Here is a 17,497-nt window from a genome sequence, read left to right on the forward strand (position 1 = left end):
AGGACAGAGCCTTGAGGGACCCCACTGGTCACAGGGCACCATGATGAGTGCTTGCCATCAATTACAACCCTCTGGGTCCGACCACGGAGCCAATTTCCCAGCCAGCGGACCATGGTGGACCCAAGGCCACAATTGACCAGTTTCGCCAAGAGGTGATCATGGGATACCAGATCAAAGGCTTTTTTGAAGTCAAGATATATAACATCAATCTCTTTTCCCTTGTCCAGGTGATAGGTCACCTGGTCATAAAAGGAAATGAGATTGGTTAAGCAAGACCTACCCGCAACAAACCCGTGCTGGCTATCCCTCAGGATGTTGGCGTCGGCCAGTCCGTTAAGGATGGCCTCTTTAATAAACTTTTCTAAGATCTTCCCCGGGAAAGAAGTCAGGTTGATGGGCCTATAGTTAGCCGGATCCACTTTCCTCCCTTTCTCGAAGATCGGCACCACATTGGCCTTCTTCCAGTCTTCGGGCACGACACCAGAGCGCCAAGAGTCCTCCAAGATCCGTGCCAGGGGCTGGGCTATGATGCTCGCCAGCTCCTTGGGTACCCTGGGGTGTAGATTGTCAGGGCCGGCTGACTTGAAGGTATCCAGCTTCTCAAGGTGTTCCTTCACGAGGTCAGCATTAATGGAGGGTAGGGGATCTCCCTCACCCAGACCTGCCTGTCCCGTAGTGGGCATGGGCATCGCATGGGACTGATGAAAGACCGACACCAAGTACCCATTTAATAGGTTGACTTTTTCCTGGGCATCAGTTGTCACATCTGATTCAGCAGGGCTCCAATGTTGTCCTTGCTTTTCCTCCGGCTCCCCACATATCTGAAAAAGGACTTTTATTGTCCTTGATGATCAAAGCTATTGGAGTTCAGTTGCAGCCTTGGCTTTCCTGGTTTGCTCCCTGCAGGACCAGCCCAGTGCAGAATAATCCTCCTTGGAGGTGAATCCCATCCTCCATCCTTTGTAGGCCTTTCTTTTTAGCCTCAGGAGGTCTGCTAGATCCCTGGAGAACCAGGGGAGCTGCTGTGCCTTCTTGATGCCAAAAGCTGGACTCTTACTGTAGGTACAGAGGCACAGGCTTTAGTGTGAATGGTCTTGTGCCTTTCCCCAATTTTGAATATCAAAGTTGTGAGGGTAGGTGTTATAAAAATGCAGCTCTGCTGATAGGTAGCTACTGCCTGTATTAGGGAATCCTTAGAGAGGTTGCCTTCTCCTAACTCCCTTCTGTGGATTATCCCATGGTGGAAATGATCTTCTGTTGCAGTTCACGGTGCGGCAGCCAGACCTGGGTGTGAAGAACATGGTATTCAGACAGCTTCCTGTTAACACTGATTGATTTGTCTCATGTGGTTGCCCCAAAACTTCGCATTATGACTTGCTTAGTTGATGAAATTCCCTGCTGAGACAGGCAGGGGGAGGGTGACATTTTAATTAGCCGTGCCTCAAGCACACTAATGGGCATCTGAGTCTTCTCTGAATGAGGGATTCATGACCAAAGTAATTTGGACCAACAAACCTTTTAAAGGTTTGGTATCCTGTGCGTGTTGGCTATTGATGGGGCCCACTTCAGCATGGCGGATGCCCTAGTTTCTCAACTCCTTGAACACACGTTGAAAAATAAATAGGCCTCTGATACTATGACTGAAAGAAGCCAGGAGGGATGGACTGGATCCTGAACCATAATGGCTCCTCTAAGTATGATGTGACTTCAAAGTTGAAGCATCTTTTTAAACCAAAGCAAACTCTGGCCCTATGTTAAGTTGAAAAAAGAGAGACCCTTGAGCAGTATATAGCTAGCTAATGTTAAAGTAGTGTGTGTGGGTGTGGATGGAGGAAGTGTGTGTAGTCCCAAGACAGGTGGTAGATTTTAGATCTTCAAAATAGCACAGGCTGTGTTTATGCTTCTTTAGATATCTTCCAAGAAGGAGCTAGAAGGGAATATAAACATTTCTTGTGAGTGTATTTTTACAGCCCTCTTGGACTTTGCAAAAGTCACCATCTTAAAGAGGCTCTGAGAGAAACCCCATTCCTGACAAGCCTCATTAGGTTTGTCCAAGGGTGTAGGTAAAAAGTACCTTGAAAAGTTTTCCATGAATTTGGCCAAAGTTAACAAGCCAGACCCTCAGCAGATGTCCATCGGACATCAATTAAACTTGAATCGGGTCAGTTAAGTCTGATTAGTCCTCATCAGCTGGATGTCTCAATGCCCTCTTCTCTCCACTTGAACAGTTACAAGCCAGGTCAGCAATTGTAGAAAAACCTGACTTGGTAGAAGAGAAGTTAGTTCAAGCTGGCCATCACAAAGAGGAGCTGGTAAGATTTTCACCACCTCCTGCTGCCCACTAGCAATCTGGGGACACGAGGAGAGGGTCCTGGCCCGGGGGGCAGTAACTACAAGCTCTCTGTCAGGTCTTGGTGCTGGATCATTCTCGGCTTCTGTGTAATTTGAACTTTCTGTACCTCCCGTTCGTTCCCTGCTTTGGTTAACCGTGAGTGATACTCACTTCCCATCTGCAAGACTTCATTGCCTAAATCAGAGGCATAAGTAACAAGTTATGCAGCATGGGCCAATCTCTGTTGCACATTAAGCAGGAAGAAGGAGGGTGGTGAGTCTTACCTGCTCCAGGGACCAAAAGCCTCCACGGCAGCTGCTGCGTCTTCGCACCCAGCTCACATGGCTGAGTGGCACAAGGCTGCTACAACAGGTTCGTGACTGGGTGGGAGAGGGGCAATTTAGTGCCCCTGCTTAGTCGGCCCCAAGGCTAGTGCCCCTCATCTTCCACAGTTATGCTACTGCATCTTCTAATTACCATTTACTGATTTTGTTACAAATCCATGACAATCGCTTGGGCAATATTTCATTTCCGCAACACTTGGCTTTAACAATCTGGTTGCAAAGCTGGTTGTTTTCTGTTGAGAAATTTTAAATTTAAGACCTGCAAAAATATATGGGTGTCATGTAAAAGTGTGAAAAGTGGTGAAGAAAGTCTTGCTGAAAGTCAATGGAAATTTTACCCATAGGCTTTTAATAATATCCAGTGGTAGTGATTGCCTTTGACTACTCCACTATAAAATTGTGTGTCAGGTGATTATTGCAAATGTGTCATGCCTGAAGAGTTATTAAGGAAGGTAGAGTCAGGTATTTATAGAGAAAGCAGTTGCATTCACCACTGTAGTATCTACACCATCCTAACTGTGCAGATTAATTGAGGCATTTATGGATGGGAAATCAATGTAAATTGTTAGCAGCATTTCATTCTCTTGTACCCAATAAGAAAATAAATCAGTTTAATATAAAAGGATTTTATCGTGTGCTTGGAGGAGGCACGTGGGATGTGGGGCTTCATGGAGTTCATGTACTCAAGGATTCTAGCATCAGGTCTCTTCCCGCGTGCATCCCAGTTGAGTCAAAATATACAGAAATCTGGCGTCTTACTGCAAGTGAGTTAATGTCCTGATTTGCAAGGTTAATGAATATGCAATTTGATTTGCATAAATAGCACCAAGTGCCCTGATTGCCCAGCTCCAAATGTTGCAACAGGAAATGTACTGATTCCTTTTACTGTTTTTTATTAAAGAGACAAGGAGTTGATCACAAGGGCATGTGTCCTCATCCCACCTTCCATCGCCTGGGATGTACTTGAGAAGGGAAGAGGGTCCTTTCCCTTGGCCACCCCAGAGGAGTAATTTAAAATGTTTGCACCCCAGATTGGACGAAGTAAAGACATCATGCGGGGCCGGTAGAGGTGTGTAAGTGTAAGTTGGTGCTGCCTTAGCATAACTCCCCAGTCCCAGGCTGCTGTGACAGCAGTGGCACAGGGTCCCTGAGGATGGCCATTCCAGCTCCTCTTCTGAATAGGTGCCCTGAACTGGTGCGATCCCCTTCCCCCCGTCAAATTACACTACTGACCTGCCTCCCCTCATCTCCCATGCTTTTCTCTGGGCAGTTCTGCCTCTCTACTGAAACCTCGCATTGCTTGGGCCCTCACACCAGCCACAGGGGCTTGGTCTAGATGTTGATGTTCCAAGATCCATCCCATCCATCTTCTCTTCCTTTTCTCCTCATCGTTAAAAAAGTCCTGCCCACAGCCCTCACACCCACCCAGCATAGAGATAGGGGCCAAGTGACCCCATTGCAGCTTTAGTAGGGTGAAGGAGGCCATGGGGTGAGGGTGGTACTGCCTCTATGGAGGTGCAGCCCGAAGCAGTCTTCCCCCCACGCCCACCGCTCCGTGGAGAGGCTAGTGAGAGTGCAAGATGGAGACATCCAGCTGGGAACCCCTACAAGGGCAGCAAAAATCAGGACCTGGGAGTTGGAAGGCTTGAGTGCTCCTTGTCCTACCTAAAAATCAGTTGAACAAGACAGCACTCCAGGAAGATCAAGGATTTTTCTACCCTGGAGGCCTGCTGCAATCCCCTTTCCTAGAGGTGGGGCGAGACATCACAAGCTGCTGGGAACATGCGGCGCCTGGAAGGAATGACTCAGACATTGGCTCCTCGGGCTTGCTCTCAAGTGCTGCTAAGTCAGTCCAAGTCCACCCCCATCAGTTCTTCAGAGGTAGCATGGCTTTCTCTGCTGGACCCTCCTGCCTACTACTAATCGCTCACAGCTGTGCCCATGACCCCGTTCCAGAAGGACAGTCAAGCATACAGCCCAAGTCCAATATTAACCCACACCGGGATCAGCAAGGGAGCATATCGTTCTCCTGTTCGGACTTGCACTGCGACTTCTCTCGATTCCCCTGACGTCAGCGGGCTTTGAATTAGGCTCTTCACACAGAAGACTGGCTGGTCCTGACGTGGTTAAACCAGCTGCTCCTCCGTGCTTCCTCCCCGCAGCCTGGTCTGAGATTGCCAAGTATGTACAGAGGGTCGTCTTTTCTTTCCAGGAACGTCTGTGAATAACTGTTATAAGCTGTGATTCGGCTTTGAAAGTTACTTGAAGGGCACCCTTGTCTCTGTGGGTCCAGATCAGATCTTCTCACTGCACAAGTAAAAAGATCTTCCAGGTCCCCCTACCTCTCTCTAACTGTAAGAGCTGCAGACCTCACCTAGCATCTGAACACCAAGAAGGTGCCTTCACTTTCTCATGTATTGCTGCTGCTACTGATTATTTTCCTGCCAAGTGATACCCTCAGTGACATCTGTGCAAGGCTCCGGCTGTTGTAGTTAAAAAGTTAGTTAATGATACCCAAGAAGGAACACAACCCAGTTCCTGCACCCAAGCCTAAAGGGAAGGGGGAAAAAATCATAGCGGTTTCACCACTGCAGTCAGCAGCTCTGCTTCTCTGACAGGCAGATCCGTCAAGGGTGAAAGGTGCTATGATTATTTTTTCTGATTGCCCTGCTCTTCAGATGTTTCCTACAGAAATGTCCAGGATGCTCCATCTGCTTTTCTGCCTTTTTAAGTGCATGAAGACAAAGCACTTGCATTCAAACCAGCAGCTGTCAATATCTGATTGCAATGGCATGGATGGCAACAAATCACGTTGGCGCACTCATACTCCAGCTGATGGTGATTACCAGCAGAAGGGATGGCCATGCATTTTGGGGAGATGAGTGATCTTTATTTAACGAGTATTTGATTTGAGACTCTTTTTCACAGTAACATCTAAACTGGGCTTGGAAAAAAAAATCCTTAAAGACTCCTTGGATGAGGAAGGTGTTTTTGTTTTTTATACAGATCCCAGGAATGAAAGGTTAGTGATCTCCTTTGTACTTGGAACATGTCATGGAAGTGTGCATCCACCCCCGGACATAAGGGCACAGCCAGTCAGCTGCACCATGAGGGAATGTATTGTGGACTTTGCCCCAGAGCGTCACTTGGGACTTGTCTCTAACTCTCTGTTGTGCCAAGAACCCAGCCATGGGCTGCCTTGCCCACCCACTCACTCTCAATCTGTGCAAGCCAACTCCCTCCAAAGAGGCAATGTATTTCCATGGGGCCACACTGAGAGCCCTGCTCTGAGGCCTTTTGCCTTGGGCGTGTTTATTGGCACCTGGTTAGGGCTGCTTCCTGCCCTGGGTTTGGCAGGAATGAGCAGATACAGTGGTGCTCCTGGGTGTGGCATGCAGTGAGTGCAGATGCACAAGGGTGTAGATGTACACATGTTGACTGCTTTGAGAGTGCTGGCTTGGAAAGATCGATCATCTCATCCAGGGTGGTAAATCCTGATTTCTTTTGAGACCTATCCTAATGGGCTATGTTCTGGCTCTTATCAGGCAGTAAAATGTCTCAGATCTCAAATTTGTCTGCCTAAGACCCGCCTGGGTAGGCTCCCCTCCCACTTTCTGTGGTTGCGAAGGCAGGCAGCTAATGCTCCACAGCCTCCGAGATCTGGACTTATCACCTGGAGAGCTGCAGGAGCAGGCATACGTGTGAGGTACGTGAATGTGGTGAATAAGCATGTGTGAATCCAAAGTTACTGTCTGTTCAGTCTGCTTGTGCCAATGAATGTATAGCTGTACATCATTTACAATATATGCTGTGCAGTGTGGCAGTGTGGCAGTGCTCTTTCCCATTTATTTATGAGTGCCCTGGGTGAACGTAACAGCATATCTCTACCTAGAGGTCATGTCCGTTTCTTTTCCCTTTACAACCTGCAGTTGCACCTTGCCACGCTGTATATTGAAGGGAACCATCAAAGCATCCTCTTCATCACCTTCTAGCATGGGCCAGGTCCAGCAGCCAGCACATTCTCATATCTCCGCTGCTTCTGGGGTTGTGGGTATGAGTGTTATCGGGCAGAATATAGCTCAGAGGTCACCCTTTTCTTGCACTGGACATGTCTTCCAGTGCATGGCTCATCTGTGCTATGGAAAGTTATTTTCATTTCATTTCAAAAGTTTATTCCTAAGTACCACTACACGTGCTCTTGGGGGCCTGATCCACAATCCACTGAAGTAAATGCCCATTGAGCAGGGCAGAGCATGGCACGCAAGCCTATTTTGCTCAGTACATCACAGCCAGCTCTAACTCTGGGCAGCTACCACCAGTCACGGAGCCCGAGCTGTTCACAGCAGGCAGCCGAGGGGCTGCATGCCCTGCCACAAGCAGCTGGGGCTCTACCCAGGAGCCAGGCCAGTTGTGGCAGGCAGCTGGGAGGCTGCAAACAACTGCGCCAGGCTCTGTGGCGGTGGCAGCTGCTTGAGCACCTCTAGACAGACGGCAAGGGAGGGACCAGAGTTGTGCTGCCCTAGGCCCCTTTCCCGCTGTGCACCCTGGGGCACACATGAAGCTACCACCGCCATGGAGCCCGGTCAGCGCTCTGGAGCCCAGTGCAGCTGTTTGCAGCCTCCCAGCAGCCTGCCACAGCTGGCCCAGGTGCTGAGCAGCTGCAGCAGATGGTGGGCAGGTTGTAGACAGCTGCACTGGGGTCCAAGGTCCCGGCACCAGCTCCTTAGCAGCGGTGGGTGCATGTGTTCCTCGGGGCCCGTGGCTGGGAAGGGGCTGGGCCAGCACAAGCCCGACCCCTCCACCACCACCCGCCCAGGGGTGTGCGTGCACCCACTGCCAGCTGCAAGAATCAGGCCCATTGGGGCTCCCCCACCCTCTGCCTCGGGCACGCCCAATTGAGGCATGGGTCTGGGTTGGGTTGTTTTTGGCACTGGGGCCAAAAACATTGCCAGCCCCAGCCACAGAGAGAGAGAAACAGGGGAAAGCATGGCGGGCTGTGTGGTGTTTGGTCACAATGCAAGGACGTGAATTTGCGTGATGAAGCCACAACCCAGGGCCAGTAAAATAATCATCCCACTCTTTACCATCAAGAAAAATAGAGCTGGAACTTCAGAGGTAATCTTCAGAGAAACTTATCTGAAATAGACTATTTTGGGAGTTTTACAGCTTTAAGGTAAAAGGTCAAGTTGCTTTAGTTATCACTAAATGGCAGTTGTTTTTCAAATTATTTCTATGCTACATTGCATAACTGCAAAGGATAACCCTCAAGAGATGAAGACTGGGTGTAACTCTAGCAATCCAGGGAAATAAATGTTTTTTAGTTATGATGGATCATGATATTAGACTGGAATTTGCCTGCACTGGGGTTTGCACTCTTTCATATAGGGCAAAGGGAAGGCATGTGGCATAGCTGGAGAAAGGAAGTGAGCAGCTTTGTGGCATTTTTTTCTTTTGACTGAATATGCTTGGCAGTTAAAAGACATATCCAAGAAGAGTTAGTGGAGAGAGAGAGCGCGGGGGAGATGGCCAAGGAGGCAGGATAAGTGTAGTAGACTACATGGGGACACAATTTATCACAGGATTGTGGAAATAAAGGAATTAAGACTAGGAAGATCACGGCCACGTACATGATGATAACAGAAAACATAGGCCGGAGTTTTCAGGGAGTTCGGTTGTTGCCTGTGATGCAATTAACACTGATGAAGAGCCACTACTTTCATTAGTCTTTTGAATATGCCCGATCTCTGTAGAACTCGCCTACAGAAGCTTCCTCCATGAGTTGGTCGTTAGAAACATCCTGAGCGCTGTCTAGACAGTGCCTCTGAATTTCATGTCAGCTTCTCCACTTGAACTTATGAAAGAAGATGCCTGTCTTTTGTCATTGAGAAAAATAAATGTGGCTATTTCTTTGTATTTTTCAGATCATTAACCCAAATTTCATCCAAGAAGGTGAGTTCGTTAGCAACTGTGCTCTAGCCATGGAAGTGGACTTCTTCATACGGTTGAATTATAGTAATGTACTCAAGGGAACATCCCATCCCCTGCTCTCAGTAGCATAATGTGGGGTGAGGGGAATGGGGGCAGTAAGCTTGGCAGGTCCTTTATCTGGTTCAAAGATTTTTAAAGGATAATTAAGGGACAGGTCTCTTTATAAGGTATATTACTCTAGTACCCAGCCTGGATGGAAGAACACTTGTTCTATTGAGTTAAAAGGACTTGTGTGTGTGTGCTTTTCTCTAGTGGCTCCTGAATTCCTTGTGCCACTAGTGGATGTTACCTGTTTGCTGGGCGACACAGTGATGTTGCAGTGCAAAGTCTGTGGACGCCCAAAGCCGACCATCACCTGGAAAGGACCAGATCAAAATATCCTTGACAATGACAACAGCACAGCCACTTACACAGTGTCGTCCTGGTAAGTGCACGTGTTAGACCCCAAAGTATTTGGGACTGTCGACAGTTGCATTCCCATCAAACTTGGTGACAGTTCCAACCAGATTACAAGAAACATTAAAGGCATGACTTTCCAGGCCTGCCTACTCTGTGGTTGTAGCCGTGTGATACTTGTGCTTGAGGTAGGGGAACCAAAGTTTGCAACTTGAGGTGAGTCTGTGGTTCCCCAGACTGAGATGTACTGGGAGTCTGTCCAGTTTCTGAGAGCTGGCAGCAATTTGTGCTGCTCTAAGAATTACACCCAGCAGTTCCGAGCAAATCACTGAATGTCTCCAATTAAAACTACATCTGGCCATTCTTGGACAGAAAGATAGGTCATCATGATGCCAGATGTTTACCAGGGATGAGGAACCAAACATTTTGATTTTTGCAGAGAGCTTTACAATCAGCACTACGCAACTCTCAGGATCTGGAATTTGAGCTCAGCTGAGATGAGTGGCCTGAATCTAAATGCTCATCTACAGTTTATCTGGCCCACTTGGGTCTTCAAAACTGAACAGGAAATTTCTAGGGAAATGGCTTTTCCCATGAGATTTATCAACCCTTTTGGGCAAAGTCCAGATGAAACCTGGAGAAAGAGTTGCAAATCAAAAATAAGAAATAAGAGAGATGGTACTGAACCCATTCCTCAGAAAGCTCTGCCTAATCACAAGAACCCAGGAAGACATCCATCTGAAAAGCTGTCCCTATGATGCTTTATGTTGCCCTGTTTGCACTTGCCAAGTAAATCATTGCAAGTAGATCAGCAGATTTCCTGTTGGTAGTTAGGCGGGTGATCACTCCTCATGTGACATTTTCCCCTATATATTAGCTTTCACCTCATGATGTATCTTCATTGCTTTCATTGGTTCTTTTTCCATGAGTGTCCCTGGTGCCAAACAAGTCTGACAGATGCCTTAAGCCAGGCCTACACTCGAAAAGATTTCTCAGCACAGGTCTGATGATCAGGGTTGTGATTTTTTTGTCACCACCCTACCCATTTTGGCTATGACGGCAAAAGCGAAACAGTTCTACCAGCAAAAAAACATCCTTTGCCAGTACAGCCTCATCCATTCGGAGGGTTGATTTCAACTGTACCAGCATTTTTTTTCCGGAATAAACTGCATATCCAGCAGAAGGGCTTGCTGATACAGCTGTAAGGCCTTTTAAGTGTGTACAAGGCCTCGGCTTACATGCAGCGGGTCAGATTTATATACCTAGTATAAAGGGATGCAAAGCTACTAGACCTGACCACACTTATCACAGGCCCTAGTTTAACCCAGTACTTCTAAAATAATCCTAAATACATAGCCCTCAGGTACTGCTTTGTTCATGCCAACTGTACCCTCTAAGACAGTGGTGGCCAACCTTTTTGGCAGGCATGCCACGAGCTAAGCCCCATGCCCTCCCTGAGTGCCACTGCAATTCCCTTGTGCTACCCAGTCTGTTGCTCTGCTTTCTTCTCCCTGCCCAATCTGCTTACGTGTTCCCTGCTTCCTCCTCAATCAGCCGTGCACCCCACGTAGGGGCTGTCCAGGACTTGTGGCACATATGCTGTGGGTTGGCCACCCTGCTCTGAGACATCCTTACTCTGCTAATTCACTGGAAGAGAAACCAGTGTAACAAAGCATTAACTAATCAAGCATCTTGTAAACTGTGACCTTCCTCACACCTCTAGTGAGTCTGGGGAGCTCACCCTGAAGATCTGCAACCTGATGCCTCAGGACAGCGGCATTTATACCTGTGTGGCAGCCAATGAGCATGGAACGGCTTCCACCTCTGCCACAATCAAAGTGCAAGGTAGTATGTCTTACCGTAACTTTGCACAATTTTAATCCGTGCATCCAGCAATGGGACAAGCTTTTCCAGGTGAATGAAAATCTAAATGAAGTCAGCCCTTGTTCAGCTAGAATTCCCATTAAAGGTGCAGGGAGCAGCAGGTTCATAGCACTCAATGCCAATGTTTGTATGAAAATGTTGGCCTCACGCACATCCACCACCCTTAAATTTCCCTTAATGTCAGTACCATGAAGGCTCAAACTGTGTCCCTTAGGCAAAGCTTGAGCATGGGGGCTGCCATGGGGAGGGATCCTGGGTAGTTTTATCTGCTTCAGGTTATAAATTATCAGTAAAGAGGGTCTATAGATTTTGCTCTCTACCCTCCATGCAGAAAGCTTTGCCTCTCGGAGCCTACATTGAAGCAAGGGAGTATGATAATTGGTGACAGCGAGCTTAGAGCTTTTCCCCGCTGGAAGAAAAGAGAAGGATCTGACTCTTATGAAATGTCTTTGCAGGAGCTCAACTTTAGGAATGCCTCCAAAACCTGAACTCTCTCAGAGCTGTAATTAAGGATCCATGTAATTGTAAAGAGTACTAATGGTGAGCTGATTGCCAATGACCTCCAGCTCCAGCAAAGGGGATTTTAACATTAAAAATACGATATACTTGGAGCAGCAGAGATGATGCCACTGTAATGAATGTATAATTGGTGTAACGAATTTATAATGGCTGACTTGTAGAACTGTGAGCATTGTGAACATTTAGAAGTCAATTGTTTGTGCTTGAGATGGGCTCTGATGGTTTGAATTTGCCAGAATCACTGGAAAAGTGCAATGGGTAGATTAATGGCTGTTGTATTTAGGAGTGTTCAGCTAGAGAGCTGACAACTCCTGATTAACTGCATAAATATTGTCAAGCATAATCAATGCAGTGATCCCTTCTGGTTCTTCCCCATGCTTCTGCAATGTCACTTTTTTGGACTGTCAGCACTTACTCGTTATCCCAAAATGCCATTCAAAGGCTCATTGAGATCCATGGAAATTGTTCCACTGATTTGAATGGGCTTTGGAACAAGCCCTGAGGTTGTAGCAGAAACTAAGGGTAAGACTAAGGGCATTTACAATTAAAAATTACAGGTTAAAAATTAAAAATCCCCAAGCGTCCCTTGGCTCTAAGATAAGAGGTCAGCATTTCATGGTACATCACTGTGCCATCTTACCGACATCGGGTGTTCCAGCTTCAGGGCAAAGCTGATCTCCAGCTGAGAATAAGAAGACATTACTACCCCATATTGTGATAGTTTACAGTTGAACAGAGCCGGAAACTGGTCTTCCTCTCCAACCGCTGCAGTAGAGTAGCGTTGGAAACCGATAGGATGAACCAGGAGTTGAAGCAACAGCATTTCGATGCAACAATTACTACTATTAGGCCAGCTATTACCCAAACTACTCTCAGGTCTACAATGTGTAGTTGCCTCTTAGCAAGACTTTCCTTTATAAGAGTTAATGAAGAGCAAGCAGTGCCTGAGGTGGACACTGGTTTGTTTCTCCAGGTGTTCCAGCAGCCCCGAACCGCCCCATTGCTCAGGAAAGAAGCTGCACATCAGTGATTCTGCGCTGGATGCCCCCATCCAGTACAGGAAATTGTACCATTTCTGGCTACACCGTAGAATACAGAGAAGAAGGTAAGGAAACGTCAGCTGTGTTTATTAGGTGAGAGCATGGGTTTCCTCATCTACACCTTCAGCTACATGACCACGTTCAAAAAGTTTTCACACCATCAACCTGCTACATGTAGTTTGTTGTTCCTGGAGTTTAAGGCCAGACTGAACCATTAGATTCTCTAGACCAGTAATTCTCAACCAAGATGCCACCACACCATGGGGTGCTTTGAGATCCTTTTAAGGGTGCTGCAGCGTGCCACAGCATGTTAGCACTGTTAGGTTTGCAAGCATGATTCACAAGATAAACCCAGAGACATCTAATAGCTGTGGTCTTTCTGAGTTCTTTGCAACAGAAAACCAGCTCTATTATTTTTTGCAGTCAAAAAGAGTGAAAACTAAGAGCTGGCATTTTCCAAGGGGGACCTTGAGTCTATCCAGAGGTGCCTCAGATCTAAAAAGGTTGAGAACCACTGCTCTAGACTGTCCTTTTGTCTATCACAGGCCATTAAATCACACTCTGAAACCCTTGTGTTGAGCCCAGTAACGAGAGTTTAGCTAAAACAGAATTTCCAAAAAGGCACCAAGTCTTGATCTGAAGTCTGGTTGTCCTCTCACTGCTGTATCAGACAGGCCTGTTTGATATGACTTTCCATGAATGCAACATTAAGCTCTCTCTTTTGGATCCAAGCAATGTCACCATTTCCTGCACATTTGACAGATTCCTTCCACTCAGCACTGAATTCCCTTCCCTCAAACACTCCCTCCCTCCTGCCAAAGGACACAATTAAATAAATGGGACTCCCATCCCTAGCAGCCTAGGCATGCTCTCTGCTAAGGTCATTTGAAACCATTCATGCTCCTGTTTGCCTTCTTCCCACAAAGGTACATTGCTCCCTGAGTGGCAAACCTTGCCTTAGGCATGTGGCCTCTTCTTTTTTCCCTTCATCATTCTAAACCAAACATGTAAGTAGAAATTTGAATGTAATCATGCAATTGTATTAATCCCTTCACATAGCAAATGGTCTGCCTTAACCCTCATCACACCCATGTGACTGGCACACTGGAAAAAAATAGCTCTTCTATTAACAGCAGTAATAAAAAGCCTTGCTTCTCTGAATAGTCCTCCACTACAAGTCAGCTCCAGAAAGTCTTTTTCCCCCCTGCATATCCCAACCTTTTTCTGCCTTGTAAGTGAACTTTTGGAATAGTCGTTTACTTGCACAGTGGATAAAGCAATAACTTTACAGTAAGAACTTAAAGCTAGATCGGCTTACATAGAGTTTCAGCCTCCTGACACTCATTCATATGAAAATCCCTTCTTTTGTGTGCCTTGGTGTCTTTCGCAGTGGGAGCTCCCTTGGATCTGGAATGTGTCATCCTCAAGTGCATCCTGAAAGCTGTTGCCCCATAATAGCTACAGTCTAGAGAGGTTATAACTTCACAAATGCAGTTTTCCACAGGTCACTGCTACTTAGTGTTAATAGGGATCAAGCAGCTAATGTGTGTCCAGCTTAGCATGTACCACGTGCTGCTCACTCACCCCAGAGGTTCGAGATTTATTATAGTGTCATATCATCCTCCGTGAAGCTGGGATGCCTTCCTCCCAGATACTATTAGAATCATAATAATTCTTGATTCTACTGGTTCTTTTCATTTCCTTTCTCCACATACAGCCGTTTGCTCGGTGGTCCTCCTGAGGTGCAGCCCAGAATCCTGTGTGTTGCTTCTTGTGATCTGTCAAACAAGACTCTAATATCCATAGTACCTTGTAGGCTACTGATAACATTAATCTGGGTTTCTGGGCATTTGCAGGAGCCAACATAGGCCCAGCTGCAAGCAGCAGAGCCAGTCTGTCTCAGGACAGGCATGGTAATGCTGAATGGAGCCTGCAACTGTTGTGACAACCCATGGACCACTCTTTAAAAAAAAAGAGAAAACTCTGAACTGCATCACCTCCTGCTCTGCTGTGTCCTTTGGTACTTCACCCCACTATTCCATGGTCACTTAAATGGGTGAGGATAGTTTGCAGGATCTATTTATTTTGGTATTAGTCTGCATAGATTTGATTCCGAAACATCCCACGTGTTACCAGATAATTTATAGCTCTCATTACTTACGCAACGGCCACGACTGGAGAATTTGTTCTTGGGATGCTCAACCAGAACCTTCAAAGCATCTTATCCAAGGCCCAGCTTTCCCATGACACAGTGCACAAGGCATTCTCCCACCGACTTTTCTATAATGCTTTGCCTACAAAGAGAGAAAATCACCATGTCAAAACCACATTGCTTTACAAGATTTCACAGCTGGCGTGAAACTTTGTCTGCATGCCAGCTCATGGGGAGAAACAGCTTCAAGTGCTGTTTGCATATCTGGGCCACGGTCATTCCCAAAAAGATGCTGTCAAACAGAGTGGAGGTCAGTGGACAACGATACAAGTAGTAGGGGCGATAGGAACGGATTGACAAGGACAAAAGTAAAGTATTATATAGGTGGAGATTGGCAAAGATGATATGTTAGGGGGGAACAATGGTTTCAGGATGGCTCAAGGAGTCACTGACAGAGAATAATAGAATTGTAATGAGAAAATGAGCCAAAATGGAGCTATTTCACTTTATTTTCATTAGGAGGAGGAATTGAGTGATGGAGTGAATATTCCTTACAAACAATGGACCTGAAGTCCTGGGTCCTTCAACACAATAGGCCTCAAAGAGCAGGGGATAGTCTCTTTACTTACAGTTTGTTACAAACCTCTTTCTAGCAAGTACTTTGCCCAGGAGCTCTTAGCTTAACTACATCTGGGGTTTGCTTCCTCCCTTCCTTCTCAGTGTGCCTCTTTATGGGGTTTTTGCTGCTCTCTCCCAACTCACAAATGCCCAACTGTAATCAGGTCTGTCCCCCAAGAAAACACTTTGTAATCCATGGCCATAGTAATCCACTAGTGGCCCAGGTTTGCATGCATTTTTTCTATTGTGTCAGTTATCACTAAACAAAAGAGCATTTAACTGTCCTCTCATTTATCTTCAAAGAAGATGTCTATGGCACCCTGTAGCTTCAGCTTCCCAACTCCTGGAATAACAATAAGAATACAGTTTCTTCATCTTTTCCTTTTAAAAAAAAACACATGGATTTTTACCTGCTAAATGACACTTCTTCCTGTGACATGTTCATGGATAAGACTTTGAGCATGCTTCACTCACCCAGTGATAACTTTTCATGAATGGGGCTTATGATCCTGTTGCACTACCTCAAAATGGCAGCAGCTAATAGCACTAGACAGTTTTAAGACCTGGGGTTTTAGCTCTGTGTTAACTCATTGACACTGCACGTCTTTCTCTATCTCTCCATAAATTCTAGGATCCCATGTCTGGCAGCAGTCGGTAGCCTCAACGTTGGATACCTATCTTGTCATTGAAGATCTAACCCCAGGATGCCAGTATCAGTTCAGAGTCAGTGCCAGCAACCCCTGGGGAATTAGTTTGCCTAGTGAGCCATCGGAGTTTGTGAGGCTCCCAGAATATGGTAAGTTCATGATAGGAGGTGGCTAGTGCCTGGGTGGTGGCGGCTAGTGCCTGGGTGAGAAGGATAACGTGATGCGCGTAACTTATATGAGCAACCATCGCTGTTCGTTGATTGATCAAAACAACATTTTGATTCTGGAGCTGGGATTCGTGTAAGAAAGTGCAAGATATCCTTTGGTGACCCCCTATTCCCATCTAAAAGTAAAGCATTTGGAAAAGCGAGAATCTTGGATGTCCTAGAAAACTCCGTTTCCCTCTCCTTTCATATCAGGAGCTTTGTTCCCCTCATGTTTTCCTTCTCATAAACGGGTCCTCTGTTCTCTTCAGTACCACAGGGTCTGTGAAGTTCCTTTTCCACTTTCTACTCCATACCGGGTCCACATTCCCTCCCCATTATGAGAGCTCTCAGCTTTCCATCTTCACTTTTCCCATGCAAGGGGCTCTGTGTAATCCCTTTCCTACCCATTTTAGGACTCTCTTTACCATTCCTCTGCCAGCAGCTCTGTTGCAGCCTTCCTTTCTCAGACAAAAGTCATTCTGAATACCGCTTGTTCAGTTCCATTGGGAGGGAGTAGACAGATAACCACTGAGATGGCTGGAGCTGTGGTTGTGCTAAACAAATGGACGGTGCCATGTACATGCTGCCAGGACATTCCCAGGGATTTTGGAATTGCTCCGGTTCAGCAGTTACATTAAGGACAGGGAAAGCCACCAGGCTGGAGGTGGGGCCTGTTACATTCTGCACTTCTGTAGGGCGTTTCAGCTGAGCAATTAAACCAATTTACAGGGAGAACTGCTCACCACACCCCTGAGACCAGGGCCAGGGAGGCTGTTTGACAGATAAGGAAAATGAGATACCATCAGACTTATACATCTTAGTGCACTTAACTAAGGCATTAAGATGGTTTTGGCAGCGGAAATACCATGCCCACAATGGTGGCAGGGGAAATAGTCTGACAGAGATAATACAATTAAAATGGCACGGTGCAGTGGAAGGTTTCATCCTTGCCTGCTTATGGACAGGACTCCCAACGAGGGCCTTCTCGCTGGTCGGCTGCCACGCCAACTTTCTGGAAATGAGAGGCTCCTCCTCAGCTGCCTCCTGCAGCCATATGGCAGAGGACAAGTGAAACTCGGGGCCATCTGAACCCCAACCCTTTGGGCTTGGGTCTGCACATGGGATGCCCGCCAAAGGATTTGGAAATATCTGAAGCCCCAGGCAGGGGTGGAGGATGCTTGCTGGCAGCAGGGCCACATATAGTTCTTGAATGACTCACGGATTGGGAATTGATTTGGCTGATTTGATTTTGGGGACACACAATTTTCCTTAAAAAAAAACCAATGAAAATGCTTTTTAATAAGGAGATAAGATGCCCTTGTGATGAAGGCACTAAAGAGAATTTGGGAGACCTGGGCTCTGTGCCAGGCT

The 17,497-nt window shown here is 46.7% G+C and overlaps 1 protein-coding gene across 1 annotated transcript in view; it reads left to right on the plus strand.

Moving 5' to 3' along the window:
- KALRN (kalirin, RhoGEF kinase) overlaps positions 1-17,497 on the plus strand; it is a 750,361-nt gene that overhangs the window by 721,004 nt on the left and 11,860 nt on the right. Inside the window, exons 52-56 of the mRNA XM_019553787.1 lie at positions 8,598-8,625; positions 8,917-9,088; positions 10,784-10,905; positions 12,437-12,568; positions 15,905-16,069. Coding sequence (XP_019409332.1) covers positions 8,598-8,625; positions 8,917-9,088; positions 10,784-10,905; positions 12,437-12,568; positions 15,905-16,069 — 619 coding nt within the window. The remainder of the gene's footprint in view (positions 1-8,597; positions 8,626-8,916; positions 9,089-10,783; positions 10,906-12,436; positions 12,569-15,904; positions 16,070-17,497) is intronic.

Source organism: Crocodylus porosus, unplaced genomic scaffold (genome assembly GCF_001723895.1).
Source record: "Crocodylus porosus isolate Cpor-Errol unplaced genomic scaffold, CroPor_comp1, whole genome shotgun sequence".
Classification (NCBI taxonomy): Eukaryota; Metazoa; Chordata; order Crocodylia; family Crocodylidae; genus Crocodylus; species Crocodylus porosus.